The 16,079-nt window shown below is 31.0% G+C and overlaps 3 protein-coding genes across 4 annotated transcripts; 2 read left to right on the plus strand and 1 right to left on the minus strand.

The window, feature by feature from the left end:
• Positions 1 to 2,730: 2,730 nt before the first annotated feature.
• Positions 2,731 to 4,720, plus strand: LOC105765417 (probable 6-phosphogluconolactonase 4, chloroplastic). The gene is made up of 3 exons (XM_012584496.2): positions 2,731 to 3,166; positions 3,256 to 3,391; positions 4,059 to 4,720. Exons 1-3 carry the CDS (start codon positions 2,796 to 2,798, stop codon positions 4,521 to 4,523), a joined length of 972 nt encoding a protein of 323 aa, XP_012439950.1. The 5' UTR covers positions 2,731 to 2,795; the 3' UTR covers positions 4,524 to 4,720.
• A 2,044-nt stretch (positions 4,721 to 6,764) lies between these two features.
• LOC105765418 (cytochrome b5) lies at positions 6,765 to 8,858 on the minus strand. 2 transcript variants are annotated; one of them, XM_012584497.2, is made up of 4 exons: positions 8,700 to 8,858; positions 8,411 to 8,507; positions 7,367 to 7,433; positions 6,765 to 7,271 (listed from the first exon to the last, which is right to left on the minus strand). In XM_012584497.2, exons 2-4 carry the CDS (start codon positions 8,495 to 8,497, stop codon positions 7,021 to 7,023), a joined length of 405 nt encoding a protein of 134 aa, XP_012439951.1. In that variant the 5' UTR covers positions 8,498 to 8,507; positions 8,700 to 8,858; the 3' UTR covers positions 6,765 to 7,020. The 2 variants fall into 2 exon arrangements, with proteins under 2 accessions (XP_012439951.1, XP_012439952.1); XM_012584498.2 differs by having other exon boundaries at positions 8,411 to 8,560; positions 8,700 to 8,819.
• A 3,649-nt stretch (positions 8,859 to 12,507) lies between these two features.
• LOC105765424 (vacuolar protein sorting-associated protein 26A) lies at positions 12,508 to 15,775 on the plus strand. The gene is made up of 11 exons (XM_012584503.2): positions 12,508 to 12,801; positions 12,924 to 12,998; positions 13,082 to 13,156; positions 13,267 to 13,339; positions 13,480 to 13,524; positions 13,783 to 13,894; positions 14,213 to 14,279; positions 14,572 to 14,616; positions 14,752 to 14,807; positions 14,992 to 15,167; positions 15,270 to 15,775. The coding sequence occupies exons 1-11, from the start codon at positions 12,799 to 12,801 to the stop codon at positions 15,443 to 15,445; spliced, it is 903 nt and encodes a 300-aa protein (XP_012439957.1). The 5' UTR covers positions 12,508 to 12,798; the 3' UTR covers positions 15,446 to 15,775.
• The last annotated feature ends 304 nt before the right edge of the window (positions 15,776 to 16,079 follow it).

Here is a 16,079-nt window from a genome sequence, read left to right on the forward strand (position 1 = left end):
AAATTTATACATATTTAATGCATACATCATTATTTTTTTAAAAGTCGTAAATGCATATATCTACTTACATAATTAGATATGAGATAAAAAGTATCATGAATGTCTTTATATTAGAAGTTAGATTGTATTTTGTTCTCTCCACTAAAATAATTGTCAAATTAGTTCCTATACATTAGATCAAATAGTAAATTGATCATTTTTTAAAAATTTCATCTATTTTACTGTTAAAAATCATTTTTTAAAGTTATGACCGTAAAATTTATTATAAAAATATTTTTATGTTTTAAAAGTGTTTTAATATATTTATTTATGAAAAGTTATGGCCAAGAAGTATGTACACAACTTATTTATGTGCCTACGTTATATATTAAAAATATATGTTTATTCGTAAAAACAAGTGTTATAAATTTTTTTATCATAACTTATTTGTAAAAATAATAAAATTTTAAAACTATGAAAAATTATATTATTTATAAATAGTGTTAGAAAAGCTATTTGACACCTTATAGAAACTTTTTTGTTTTATAAATGTTATATATTATAATTTTATATTATAAATTTTACTTAACTTACATATTATGAAAAAGTTAGAACCTATATAATTCTTTCTCCAAAATAAATTTATATAAATTTTATGATTAAAGTTACAAACTATTTGCATCGTGAACCCAAATATTATATGGTAGACGTTAATTATATAAGTACAAAAGGTTTTTTTGAATCATATCGTGAGATATGATACCATTTGAGATAATAGAGTTAGATACAAGCACCGGATATGGCTAGCAAACTCTTTAATTTGAGATAATCAAAACTTCAAAATGTGGTTGAGAGGGCATTTGTTGTTCTGAAAAAAAAAATTCTCATATTAATAGCACAGCCTTAATTTAACTTAAAAAAAAAAATAATGTTGGATCAAATTAGTATGTTGCAAACTTCATAGCTTCATTCATAGGTGGATTTAAGATGATCTACTTTTCAAAAAGTATTTGAAAGAAAGATATATTGAAGATCTTGATAATACATATTCAAATGATGATGGTGATAAACTCGACCAATGATCGACATTTGATGATAGTGCCAACAAATATGAAACACTAGAACAATTAGATAAATTTGTATATGATGTTTATTTTTCTTGTTATTTCCAGTAGTAATGATAATATTATAAACTAATTTTTTGGACTAACATAATATATATGATAATTTGATTTTAAATGTTGTTACTTGTTTAGAATTTCTTTTGTCATGCTAATAAATTTTATTTAATAATTAATATTTTAAAATTTTAAATTATGTAATTGTGTAATTACAATCTAAACTACTAAATATGACATAGAGAATTACAATTTGTCACCAAACACCCTAAAGGAATTATGACTCTTTGCAATTACAAGAGAATGTAATTATTAGGAAAATAATTACGCTTTCATTCAATTACTATATGCCATCCAAATAGATCTTTAAGAGTTTTACTAAGTTGGTATCACATTCGATCGAGTCACTTACTTAGTAATGAATTTACCAAATGCCCTTCATTTTTAATAATCAATAGACATTATTGCAAGGGTAATTTTATATTTTATTTAAAATCTAGAAAAAATACTTCACAAAATGAGATTCAAACTCAAAACACTGTGTTTTTTTTCATCTTTAACTTTATCATTTTAACCAGAAACATTTTTATTCTTATACCCTTTTTTTAATTTGTTATATACAATTTCTACCTAAATTGTGGGTGCAACAAAATCTAATTTAAATTATATGTTTTAAATATGCTCCAAATTTCTATAGCTTTAAGAACTAAATTAAAATATTTTGTAATTTATAATGTTTTAAAATTTTAAATTAATTGAAAATACAAATATGTGCTATAATTTAGAGATATAAGATGAAATTAACTTGATTTTATTTTTCTTAATCCAACTGATTTAAAAGGAAAATCTAAAATACTTAATTAAAAACAGTGATATTACAATTTAATTAGCATAAAACAAAATCTTAACTATTCCAAAGGACTTGTACATGTAATACAATTACAATAATGAATTATTTAGTTGATTGAGTTTTAGCTCGATTGACATAAATATTATTGTCAATATAGAAACACGTAAGTTCGAGTGTGCTGACGTGTATCTTCTTCTTATGTATGGATTGAGAAGGAGTTATGGCCTATATGTAATTCTAAAAGAACAAATATAATCAAAATCTATAATGAAAATATTTATATTCTAAAAGATTTTCCTTTATTCCAAGGGACATATATGCAAATCTTTATTCCAAGAGGCATATGTACAATGGATCCATAAAGTAAATACTTAGGCATATATGCAATGTGTCAACAAATCCATATTTATCGTCGTAATTGGTAAAGTCATTCTAAATTGATATTATCAATCACTCTTTTATTTTTATTTTTTAAATTAAAGAATTTATTATTGAAAATAATTAATGATGCATGAATCGAATTGAATTAATTATTTAAATTAAAATTAATTGAAATATCGATATAACTAAAAGTTTAATTAATTAAATTTTAATAATTTTTAATTAAATCGATTAAATTGGTAACTGAAATTCTTATAAGAAAATATATATTTGAACCATGATACAAATATTGACCAAATAATTTAAACCCTCCCCCACATTAGTAATGCCACTTCATCATTTCACCGAAGAACTCCTGCCCGAAACCTCGACAAGACCGAAACTAAACCCCACTTTAATCAATCAGTCAGGTCCAAGCTCGCTCTTTGTCAAACAGTCAATTATAAGTTAAAAGGGCACATCACAGAATGGCATCTTCACCCCTTCAATTCTCCACTCCATTTCGCACTCTCCTATTATCATCGCCGTCGTTACGAAAATCCCCTCGTCTTCCTTTCCATCCTTCATTATTCTCGCCGCCCCTTACTCAGAAGACCCTCACTTTTTCGACTGGGACTAGAGCCGTTTCGGGGTCCGGGAAGTTTTATTGGAGAGCCAAGGCGTCGATGGCCGGGACCGCCATGGAGAAAGGGAAAGGGAAAGTCGAAGTTTTTGATTCCGAGGAGAATCTTTCGGTTTCGCTCGCTAAATACACCGCCGATCTAGCCGCTAAGTTCTCCAAAGAGAAAGGCAGTTTCACCGTGGTTTTGTCTGGCGGCTCCCTCATCAAGTCTCTCAGGTCTTAAGCTACCTTTCATTTTCTTAGTTACTTTCACCATCTCATTTCTATTTCTACTTGTTTTTTTCTCAAATTAATTGAACTTTCAGGAAACTAGTGGAACCCCCATATGTTGATGCGATTGATTGGTCAACATGGCATGTTTTCTGGGTGGATGAAAGGGTTGTTCCTAAGGATCATGATGACAGTAACTATAAGCTAGCTTTTGATGGGTTCCTATCGAAGGTATAATTAAAGAACATAGTGATTCCACTTTGTTATTTTCTCACAGAAATTATAGTCTGTTCTGGGTTATTTGTGACTAAATTGATATGCTAATGTGGTGGGCATGAGAAAGGTTAGGGTCTGAGAAGATAGATCATAGATGTTTCTACTTTGTGCAAGTTGGGTAAAAGTACCATGTAAATCAGATAGCATTTTGCCTCCTCTACTAAAAAGATGGGGAAATTAGTCCAGCAAACTGTTCTTTCTATTAAAGTTCCATTCATTTCTACCATTAAAAATGGTCTTGTTGAGGTACATGTACTGCATAGCAGAAAGATCTGTTTGCTCTTTAATGACAAATACGATTAATTTGCTTATTTTTTTAGTAAAGGGGTAAAATGCAATTTGACTCCTACTACTTTCACCCTGCTACTTTCACCCTGCAAGGTGCTGTTGCTTTGTGCTTTTCTTTGTGGCAGGTTTGCCTGTTTAATGCATTCGAATCATCCAAAAGATACAAGAAAGGGTCTTGGTCTTTGAATAGTTAATATGAAATTGTTAAATTTTTATCTCCTTTTTTCTTAGCCAAGTTCTCTGCCAATTCTGGTTCTAAGATGATGTTAGTATACCATTTTTCCCTAGGTAACAAGTTAAAAGTACTTAAAACATGTTATTTTCTCACCTACAGGTACCGATTCTCCCTGGTAATGTATACGCCATCAATGATGCACTGTCTGCTGAAGGTGCAGCCGATGATTACGAGACTTGTCTCAAGCACTTGGTGAAGAGCAACGTGCTTAGTGTCTCAACAGCCACTGGGTTTCCTAAGTTTGATCTCATGCTTCTCGGAATGGGACCGGATGGACACGTGGCTTCCCTCTTTCCTGGCCATCCTCTGGTGAAGGAGAACGAAAAGTGGGTTACCTTCATTAAGGACTCACCAAAACCGCCCCCGGAGAGAATCACCTTTACTTTCCCAGTTATCAACTCATCTGCTCACATTGCACTTGTGATCTGTGGTGCTGGTAAAGCTGGTCCGGTGCATTCCGCATTGGGAAATAGTCAAAATTCCGCTCCACTGCCTGTTCAGATGGTTTCACCAGAAGGGGAGCTTGTTTGGTTTTTGGACAAAGATGCAGCTTCCAAGCTATAAGTTTTTAAGCCTATAGCTTATCTGAGTTGTTACTCGAGACTTACTTTGAGTGTGTTAAATTGGAGTTCACTGGTCTGAGCAGTGATTGTGCTACCGGAGTTCGTCTCCACTATAGTTATCGACTAGCAACCATTTTCTTCTTTTTCTCATGATGAAAACATGCTATGTTCAATAAAACGTATTTCATGGTTGCATCATCTGCGGCTTGAGTTGTTAAAAGTAGTCTTACCATGATAATTATAGGCACCGCTTGAAATGTTGTCTCTGTTTTTTACTATTTAGTTTAGTCTAAATGCTTAAATTAGAGGGAATAAGGTTGCGTTCAGATAATGGTCAAAATTTTACAGAACTCTTCTAGAGTTTTTCACTTATTCAAATTAGTTTGCGGTAAAAAGGTTAAAAAGAATTCTCAGAGCAAATTTGTCCTTTTGAAAATAATCAAAGCAATTTAATTACTATTAATTTTGAAAAATAGTTTGCATTTTAGTCATCACTTTTAAAAATAATCATTTTGAAAATATCAAAGTTTGCATTTTGAAAATAATCATTTTGGTCATTCGGAAGTATTTTTAAATTTTTTTTCCACTTACTTTAGGTAAAATAAAAAATTAACATTTTAGTCCCTAATCTTTTAATATAAATGAGGTTTAATCCTTTTCTAAAAGGATGAGGTTAACCCTAAAATTGAAAAAAAAGGAAAGGGGTTTGTGGAAAATCTGTAGCTGAATCGTTTTTGTTCTGCTTCCTTCAGTACCGTTGATCTAAGGACATAACTGTAGTGCAGCTTTTTTGAAACTGGAAGTTGAATGATTTTTTTAATCCCTAGAAATTTATTATACCTAAAATTCACTTTTTTGCATCTTCTGCATTTCGGTGGTCCTTTACTTGACAAATTAAGCACAACTTCTATCTTATAACTTTAAGCAATGCTTGTTGTATGCCCCTAATCTCTAGCAATTTGTGTCGTGTGGGAACTCACAAGCTTTCACCATGTTGGTTTTAGGTGATAGCCTAAGTGATTGAACCAGCAAATAAGTGTGGAGAGTTTGGGCTAAGAGAATTGGTTATTCTGATTTTATCTTTTGGGGTTTCATTCATAATTTTGTGGTTTCATCCAATACACAGTCAAACCTCCCATTAATACTGTTCACTTCGAAGATGAAGAAAATAACAGAGGAGGGGGGTGTTGCCTCTTGTCCCCAATTTGTAGGGTTAAACTCTTTTTTAGGTAGGATTAAACTTCATTTATATTAAAAGTTTGGTACTAAGATGATAATTTTTATTTTATTTAAATCATGTGGAAAATAAAAAATTTAGAAATAATTCCATGTCAGATTTCGGTTTACAATTTTAATAGAGTGACCAAAATGATCAAATTATATAATGTGGGTACCTAAATGATATAAAAAATCCAGGTGGCTAAAATGAAAATTTTTGAAAGTTAAGTAACCATATGTGTAGTTTACCCTAATGTTTACATGATTTTAATTGGTATAATAATAAATTTGTCCCTCCAAATTTACATAAATTAACAAAATTACTCAAACTTGTGTAAATGTGTAAATGTTAAAACTAAATTTATTGAATTTTTAGAATTAATGCCAAAATGACAAATTAAATTAAAAAAAAGGGATCGAAGTAAAAATTAAGTGAATGTAATGTACTTAGAATAAAACAAGTCAGAACTTTGAAGAGGAAAAATTATACTATATTTGGAAAACTCTTACTTGAGTATTTGACCGTTGATTTGACCCTTAAATGTCAATTTAGAAAGGTTTGGCTTTTACATGCTATAAAAAAGGATTCCATTACGAGTATTTAGCCATTTTGTTACTTCTTACTCTAAAGCCAAAGCCAAGTAGCCAGTGGCAATGGTGAAAATTGCCTATTAGTCTATAAATTAGCATCCCATTGCTCCATGGTTTAGTATACATAATAGGAAGAAATGCTCATGTGCATGATACCTTCCATGCTACAAATGACACTATGATAATCAGAGCCCATAATTCCAGTCAATGTACCATTTTGCAAGAGACATAATAAGAGATCCATCATGTCGGCCCCTGCAACGCCATTAGCCCTTTTTGCTCTTACATAGAGAGGGCTTGCCCGTCTATGGGATCTAGATCAGGGTGAAGACTAGGGACTTATGCTGGAAATGTTAACATGATAAATAGGTTTTGCTAAATTGCAATGGATCACAATGTCATTTGACAAGTATAAAAGGAAGAGGACACAGAATTATAAAAACATGCTCCTGCTTTTAAATTCCAACAATATTAAACATTGTCTGGTTTCCCTGCTAACTTAAATGGGGGCTCAAATATGCTCAAATATATTGTCTTTTGACAATGGAGCATATCATCAACAGGTATTTAGTTCGACACACAAATGCTAAAAGGAAATTAAACAAAAGATATGACTGTGCTATTTCAACTAACAGATGAGACACACTGATTCTTCCCTCGTAACAGGTAAAGTCCTGTATAGTAATAAGCTACTCTTTCTTGGTATAGTGACGTACCGCAATAGCCAAGCCCAGTATCAAGAGGGGAACAAGAAATTGTAGGATCTTGATGACAAACTCAGGGGTCTTATCGGGATTGTAAGGCGTTTGCTGTGGTGGAATGTAAGTGCGCTTTGCCGGGACAGTTTTTGGATCAATCTCACCAATATAGTATTTTTCCATCATTTCTCTTGCTGAATCACTGTGACCCACATCTTCAAAATCATCGGTGGCATCCTTCCCTGAAAAAATTAGGGGACAAATAACATGATCAAACTACCGAATTCAAGGTTAGTTACTTAAAGCACCAAATACAAAATCGATTGTAAAAACTTACCAGTAGCTGACAGCAAAACTTCATCACCTCCAGGATGATCATCCATGAACGGAGTTACATCATAAACCTGGATCAAGAGAAATCTCAATCTTAAACAATAGTTTAACTTCAAATACCTTGTTCTTGACTTCAATGGACTACTAAACATCAAAGGAGAAACGTTTGATATATAACGAAAATTTGACCTACAAACACCAGAAATCAAAATTTTCATTCCCCGTATTCAATTACAGGTAGCACTCTACTCCTTTTTTTCACATAAGTAATGTTGGATGAGAGCAGATGATGGAACTACTGGAATGGTTCATTTGCATATTTATGTGATTAGATCCCATCATTACCCTTTTAACTAATTAGAGATAATATGAGTTCTGCCAATTGAAAAAACTTCAATCTATCAGACAAAAGCAACCACATAAATGGCATAAACTGTTGCAAAACACACACACACACACTTATATATATAACTAAAAGATTAATTAATAGTATCCAAATACTTGCAAAAAGTCAAATTTCAACTACCATGAAAATGAATATAATAAATAGCTCTTTAATTCTCTCTCTCTCCATTAGAAGGAAAAATCCAAACTCTTTTTCTTCATGTCATATATCCTCCTAATTATGAAAAGAAAAACTTGAGAATAGTCATTATGAAAAATACAGACATTTTCGAACTGGTACGCATGTTCCAGAACAGGGAATCCTCCCGCTAGCTTATAGTTTATTAGTATAAAATTATTGAGCAAAACAAATAATTCACAAACTTACAAATTTTATATATTTAGAATTATGTATTCATATAAACACAAAAATAATACATTTAAGTTAAAAAAAAACGTTTCACATTCCAATTTTCATTCCTCGTAGAATCCGCCTTCCAAGTAACATAGATGAAACTTGCAATTGAAAGATGAACTAAACTCACAAATCATCCATAATCAAACAAAATAAGCATGATTTTTAAATAAAAGCAAAGGAACTAAAACAATCCAGCAGAGAAAGGCCAGAAACATTAATAGAATAAAAGAAAGAACAAGATCTGACCTTCCCAGAAATAATCAGCCAACAATCTTTGGTTTTGTTGTGGTTGGCAACCTCCTCGAAAATGTGCACTTTAGGATCTGAAGCCATTCCTTCAACGCTGCCAACCAAAGAAAAACACCAAAAATTTCAAAACCCCACCGCCGATTAGATCTGAAGCACCCAAAAAAGAAAGCTATAAAAGCGTATAAAAAAAGTAAAGCCCAGTTAAAACTATAAAAATAAAGAGTCCAAAAGGCTTCAACTATGTTCTTAAAAAAGAAGAAGGAAAAACTAGAGAAAGAGAATTTACGATGAAAAGGGAGAAAAGGCTTTAGCTTACGCCCCTCACTGTCTTTGTGTTTTTTTTGCGTCAAACGGACAGTGCTAATTGCCAACTCAAAAGAAAGTGTGGATCTTCGCTTCTACTTATGCTGTTGATGGCCAAAAAACGTCCATATAATCTTCAGACTTTACGGAACTATCCTCGATCATAATCAGTTCGATGAGGGTAGTTTTGTCTCTTCAGGAATACATTTTTCAGTTTTTATTTTTTATCGTTTTTCTCTGGCCATCAGTTTTTTTTTCAAATTAGTCCTGAAATTTTGTGGTGTTTTCATGTTTGTCCTGATTTATTTCATTCGTTGGTAAATTTAATTTAATTGTTATTGAATTTTACTTAAATTTTGATCAGATAAATTCTACATTAAATTTTTAATAATTACAACTAAAAGTAAAACAAAAAAAATCATCACGATCAAATAACTTCGCATATATCAAAAATTAAGTTTATGGAATTTCATAAATTTAACATTTATGCAATATATTAATATGGTTAGTTGAGAATCCATTTTATCAACGTAAAATGAGGTTTTAATAAATCTAAAATTAATTAAAAATAATAGTGCTAGAAATTAAAATTATTTTTAATATCTAAAAATAATAGAATTAAATTTCAAATGTGAGCAATTTTAATTAATTATTAAATTCATGTAAAGGGATCACACTAAGCTTTGTGTTAAGCTGTTTAGCTTATAGCTAGTTTAGTATTGTTTTTAGAATTGTTTTTAAAACATGTTTTATAAAAGTGATTTTAATAAGTATTTTTGAAAAGTTTAGTTTAAGATTTAAATGTTTAATATTGCTGTCAATAAGTGCTTTTTGAGAAATAAAATGTCCATTTTAAATATCTTGTTATAAAATAACAAATAAGCATTTAAATACTGTTTAAATTAGTTGATATTATGATATTTTAATAAGAATATAGAAAATAATTTATTATAATTTGTTATTGATATTTTAATATATGATGAAAAATAAATATTAAATATTTTTAAACAATTAACCGAGGAGGGAAAGTACCATATGTTGGAAAGATGAAAACGTAATTAAGCTATCAAAAGTACTTTTAGGAGAGAAAAGTTTAAAATTTTAATTTTTTCATTTGGAGAAAAATACATTTAAAAAGCCAAAAATTTCCTTCAAAAGTTAATTGTTTAGCATTCATTTTGCTTCAAAAATATCTATAAAAAGCACTACAAAACACAATCTTAATTTAATTCCCAACTAACACGTCTTAACTAACACTTAAATTCCCAGGTTTTGGTTAGGCTGTTTAGCTTAATCTAAGTGTACAGGCTGTTAGGTTTTAAAATAACTTGCGCCCATTTGAAGAAAGTAGGTATCATGTTTAAAGGTTTCTACACGTATTTAAAGTTAAACTTATGGTTGTTTCTGAAAAGAATGTTAGGCTTTTCTAGAAAATATCAATACTTAGTTTGAATAAAAAAAAATAGTTCTGAAAATAATTGTTAAGTTCAGATATTATTTTGGATAAAAAAAATTCAAATTTTAATGTGAGAGTAAATTATATTTAAGGTCACTAAATTATTAGTAAGTTCATATTTTGGTCACTTAACTTTAAAAAGTTACAAAATGGTCATTGAACAATTTGAAAATTTTTATTTAAGTCATTGAATTGTTAAAGTTGTTACTGTATGGCCTTCTTTGTTTGCATTGCCCGTACTAATTGGAAGATCTCCTTCTCCTTCTCCTTCTCTTCTACAATTTAGTGTTTTTTATGAAATAGCTTTGAACGTCACAATTTTACGAACCAAAGTCCAAACAACATTGTTCTCTAATATCTAATATTGACTGTCAAATCAGCTTGAATCTAAATTATGTTCTTCTACTCTTAATGGATACTGATTTACTGTACTGATCGTTGAATTGTTACTTGGAGGTTACTAGTTGGGCTTTAAAAAGAAAATCTTAAGACCCAATATCTAAAATAAAAAACTTTCGAATAGTTCAATAATTTAAATAAATTTTTTTGAATAATTTAATGACTATTTTATAATTTTTAAAATTGAATAACCTAAACATAAATTCATTAATAATTTAATAACATTAAATATAATTTACCCTATTTATTATTTACTTAGGGAAACAGAGGATATTAACAATTGGGAATCGATAAAATAATTGAAGCAACATTGAAATTTCGTCTTTTAGTGTAAAAAAAAAGTTGGAGCTTTTTTTTTTTTTTTTGGTTCTATAAGAAAAAGGTTGAGCTTTACGAGGTTCAAAACGTGAAGGTTGAATTTTGTAACTAAAGAGAATTAGAAAGTTCTGAAATTTGTAACGTCAAGCTTCACGTTATTCTAGGCAAAAAGAGAATTTTATGACTAGACTTGTTTTTCTAGGCAAATTTTTGTTAGGAATAAACATAAACATAAACATAAATTTAACCTTTGATGTTTATTGATTTTATTTTTTTTGTCTATATTTATTTATTTGGATTACATTGACTTTTAAAATTTTTAAATTGTAGTTAAATTGTTTTGTTTCGGATAGAAAAGTTGAGTGAATTATTAAAATTTTAATACAATTGACGTAACAATTGTATGGAAATTTACGTGCACTTCGTTGATGAGATGGATATTTTAAAAAAATTTATGAACTTTTTAAAATTTTGTTGAAAATTTTAAGTACACGTGGATTACCGTCTAAATTACCACATGAATGTTGTAAAATTTTTAACAAGTTAGGCAGTTTTTTTTGGTAAACAAGAACAACACTAGACGATTACAATAAAAATATAAAATCAAAAGTTCAAAATATATTTTGAATTAAACCCTACACAGCTTGAGGAGATATGGAGAACATCTAAATACTTGTGAATCAATCCTATAGTCAATTTTCTATTCGAACAAAAGTAATTTAACAAAATTTTGAAATTCAAAACCAAAATGATAAAAAGAAAAGATTGAGAACTAAAATAATAAAATAGATAACCATTAAATACAAAATTTATCATCATGTAGGTCAAAATTTGGTTTTTCTTGGAGGGTCAACCATTTATTCATAACACTATAAAATATATTGGGAGAAAATAAAATATAAAATATGTATTTTACACAACACCGTCCATAAAAGAACAATATAATTATTATAATAGTGTATTTTGCCACCATCTAAATTCACTAATTCTTCGCATACTAAATATGTATATTATTAACATAAAAACATAAAGACAAAACATTTGCTATCAAGAGCAGACATAAATTGTGCTACCAAGAGCAGACAATGGATTTTATTTAATAATATTTATTTTTAGTATCCGAAGAACGTATGGAAGAGTGTTTTCTATTTCTGTTATATTCATAGAGAGACCATGAGTTGGAGTCGAGAGATTCAGTGTGTAGTTTCTCTTCTCAAGAGAAAATCTTCGCTTACTTTAATTCTGAAATTATTATGGAATGCATTCATTATCTTATGGAGAGAGAAATGGAAGGCATTTTAAAGGAGCTTGAGTTACAGAAACTGAAAATTTGATTTCCATCAAGGAAATTGTCCTGATTTAGAAACGGGGGAAGAATTGTTTGTAATTGTTACATTGTTTGTTTGTAGCAATTTTAGAAATTTATCATAAAGAAAAAGAAAAGTTCCATTCAAATTTCAGAGGCCTGTGAAAACCCAGCTTCTTCAAACTCAAGAGAAGTTAATGGGCCTATACAGCATGTATATTGGACAATTGAAGTCCCAAATCAAAGAGCTGGCACGGGCCACCACGAGTGGTTGTCCGGCCCAAATTATCCTGTTTTTCGCGACGGCGACAACGAGCTTTGTACTAGTACTGGACGCCACCAATCTTTGCTTTCCGATTCCCAACTGTCAAACCTCAAGAAGTGTTTGGGGTTCCCCTTCCTCGCCAACCTCGGATTTGTCGCTGCGGTCTAGGGTTTTCAATTCTTGCCGCGATTTCCGATCTCAATCCTTTTCTCTTTCAAAAAAAAAAAAAAAAGAAAATCTTTAGCTGATACTCGATTTCGACCTGCCAATTGTCACTTGATCTCATCGTTTTTCCGTCTATTCTTCTCGGCGATTTAGATTAATTAAATCGTAACAGCATGGTGAGATCGCACATTCTTTTTATTTATTTTATTTTTTTTTACTTCGACTGGATTTTGCAGTTAAGACTCTAATATACCTTTTATTTGAATGCAATTCGAATTTCTTGATTTTGTTAAATTAGAATTTCCTGCTTGGAGCTTTCAAGCCGGCATGCAATATCTTGATCACATTTTCCGATGCTAAAACTCGCAAGCAGGTATGCTTCTAGATCACTGTGATTGTTCAATTTATTTTTCACGAGTCATGGTTCTGGAATCTGAATTATTGTTATGTGATTAGGTCCCCATGAAAAAGGAAAATGGCCAAATGGTTATGGTACCGCTTTTCCAAAGTCAAGAAAATATTGCTGGGAAGGTATTTATTTCAACAGATTGAGGATCATAGTATTTGAGCTTTGTACTTGTAACTTTAAATGTACTACTATCAACCTTCAAATTTTGAAGATATTTCTTTGTCGCCTTCAGATCTCCATAGAACCACTTCAAGGGAAGAAAATTGAACATAATGGTGTGAAAGTCGAGCTTCTTGGTCAAATAGGTCGGTCCCTGTCCCTTGTTCAGTGTGTTGATCCCAATTTTTAAATATCATTCAGATGTGGTAGAAAGAATGAGGTTGAACATTTGAGAGTGTTGTTTCTTGTCGAATGAAATTTATACAAACTTTGATTTTGCTTGCAGAGATGTATTTTGACAGAGGCAACTTTTATGATTTCACCTCTCTTGGTGAGTACTGTAGTCTGACCTTACTGTTGTTTGCTTTTCCTGGAAATTGTTTCAACATTCTTCAACTTAGGAATTAATTTCCATTAGTTGCATTTGGAATGGATGTGGGTGAAAATAAAAACTCAAAGAGTACAGTTTGTGCTTTGCAGTTTGTGATATTTATATCCTTTTTCAGTCTGTTAAAATATTTTTGCATATAATAAGTTCTTGTAGACTGTTGAGTTTTTGTAATCTTTTGTATATTCATAATATTTGCAGTACGTGAGTTGGATGTTCCTGGGGATATATATGAAAGGAAAACTTACCCATTTGAGTTTTCTACGGTTGAAATGCCATATGAAACTTATAGTGGTGTGAATGTGCGGCTCAGGTATGCTACCCACTGCTTAAACTCTTTGAAGAATTTTGTTCATTTTTCTTTTGATCAATTTGAAAAGAGTGGTTCCCTGATCACCAAAAGTTTGTTTGCTATGTATTTTCAAGGATTATTAATCAGATTCTTATCATGATAATAGTTTTGGAGTACTTACCTTAATAAAGATTATAATTATCCCGATTCATGTTACTAAAAGATGCTTATTTTGAAGTTATGAAATGGTTTAGTTTTGTTTGTCTGATGACGAGGTTGTTAATTTGAGGCTATAATGTGACAACTCATCGTATAGTAGTTTGATTATGCTTTCCTCAGGTATGTCCTGAAAGTGACAGTCAGCCGTAATTATGGTGGAAGCATAGTGGAATACCAGGACTTTATGGTATGCAGCATCCACTTCCTTTTCTCTTCAATTTTTGCTTTCTTTATCTCATCTCCTTTTTGCTTAGCATACTATGGCTCCTTACTCTCATATGTACTAACACTATTATGCAAATAAGCATATACATTGTGTGCCACTAAAGGCAGAACTTAAATTGTCTGTCATGGTTTCCCCCTCATACCTGATATGCTTCTCTTATACACGAAAATCAGCATCAATCTATATAGCTATATACAATTTATCGGTTATGCAGTCTTGGCTACTTATCTTTTGCTTGGTTTATGTGTATCAGGTTCGCAATTATTCTCCACCTCCATCCATCAACAATAGCATCAAGGTGTGTGCAATAGTTTTAACTTATTCTTATGATTATGAACATCAGATTGTTTGTTTCATCATTTGCTAATGAGCTGCTCACCACTGATTTCATTCATAATATTTAATTTTAATGAATATCAAATCCGATCTACAGATGGAAGTTGGAATTGAAGACTGCCTGCACATTGAATTTGAGTACAATAAAAGCAAGTAAGTCAAACATCTAATGATCTTGCTTAAATCTGGAATAATAGGCTGGCTTAGGTCAGTGGTCATATAGGATTTAAGTTCTTGAACTTATACTACTATAAGAACCAAATTTCCAAGTCACTTTCTGTGAAGTAGTTTTGACTATATATTGAAGTTCTTACTTATTGAAATCCAATTTGCACAGGTATCATCTGAAAGATGTTATTATCGGCAAGATATATTTTCTTCTTGTGAGGATCAAGATTAAGAATATGGATCTTGAGATACGGCGTCGAGAGTCAACAGGATCAGGAGCAAATACCCATGTTGAGACTGAGACACTAGCTAAATATGAGTTGATGGATGGTGCTCCTGTCAGAGGTATGTTCATAACTTGTTTTCTTTGAAGGATGTTGATTTGGGCTGAAATTTTAGTTTTATTAAATTGTGTATTATGCTCATATCATGTTCTTGGTATTGAAGGTGAATCAATTCCAATCAGGCTGTTTCTCAGCCCATATGAACTGACGCCGACGCATCGCAACATAAACAACAAATTCAGCGTGAAGTATTACTTGAATCTCGTGCTTGTTGATGAAGAGGATCGTCGATATTTCAAACAGCAAGAAATTACGATATACAGGCTACTGGATTCCTGAGTAAGCATCATATACATGTAAACTTTAACATTCCATCCAGTAAAGAAGAACAGTGATTAAACTTGTGGTACCTTTGTAAAGCCGCGAAGCTTAGGGTTAAAACTTGAAGAAAAAGAAAATTGCCGGAAGACAGGGTTGTTTATTTGGAAGGGCTATAATGGCTTTTGTATACTTTGCTTGCTAGATTTCAGCTGACTCGGAATTGATGCAGTTATTTACACGAGTGTAGTTACATTTTGATACGACCATTAGTAGGCCGCCACTGCCGATGAACATTATAGTTCAGAATTGTCAGTACATGTTCTGTGTAATTACATAACAATTGCATGATTTCTTTTTCCCTTTTCTTCTCTAACCTTCAAAGGAAAACTCACTTTTTTCCGTGACAAAGCCCAAACTTCTGCAACACGATATAATTTCAAAATGTATTTAATATAAATCATTACAACAAAATCTTAAACACGCAAAATACACCAATACGTAGACTAGTCAAATTTGTTAATTGGATTAGTAGATTTGATTTGGGTTGGGTTAATTTGGATTTTAAGATTTTCGATTCAGTCTCGATTTTGGATTATTTTGAATTTGGGCAAGTTGGGGTGGTTATGAGTTTGTATCATTTTGAGCATTGATC

Source organism: Gossypium raimondii, chromosome 12, assembly GCF_025698545.1.
Source record: "Gossypium raimondii isolate GPD5lz chromosome 12, ASM2569854v1, whole genome shotgun sequence".
In the NCBI taxonomy this organism is placed as follows: Eukaryota; Viridiplantae; Streptophyta; class Magnoliopsida; order Malvales; family Malvaceae; genus Gossypium; species Gossypium raimondii.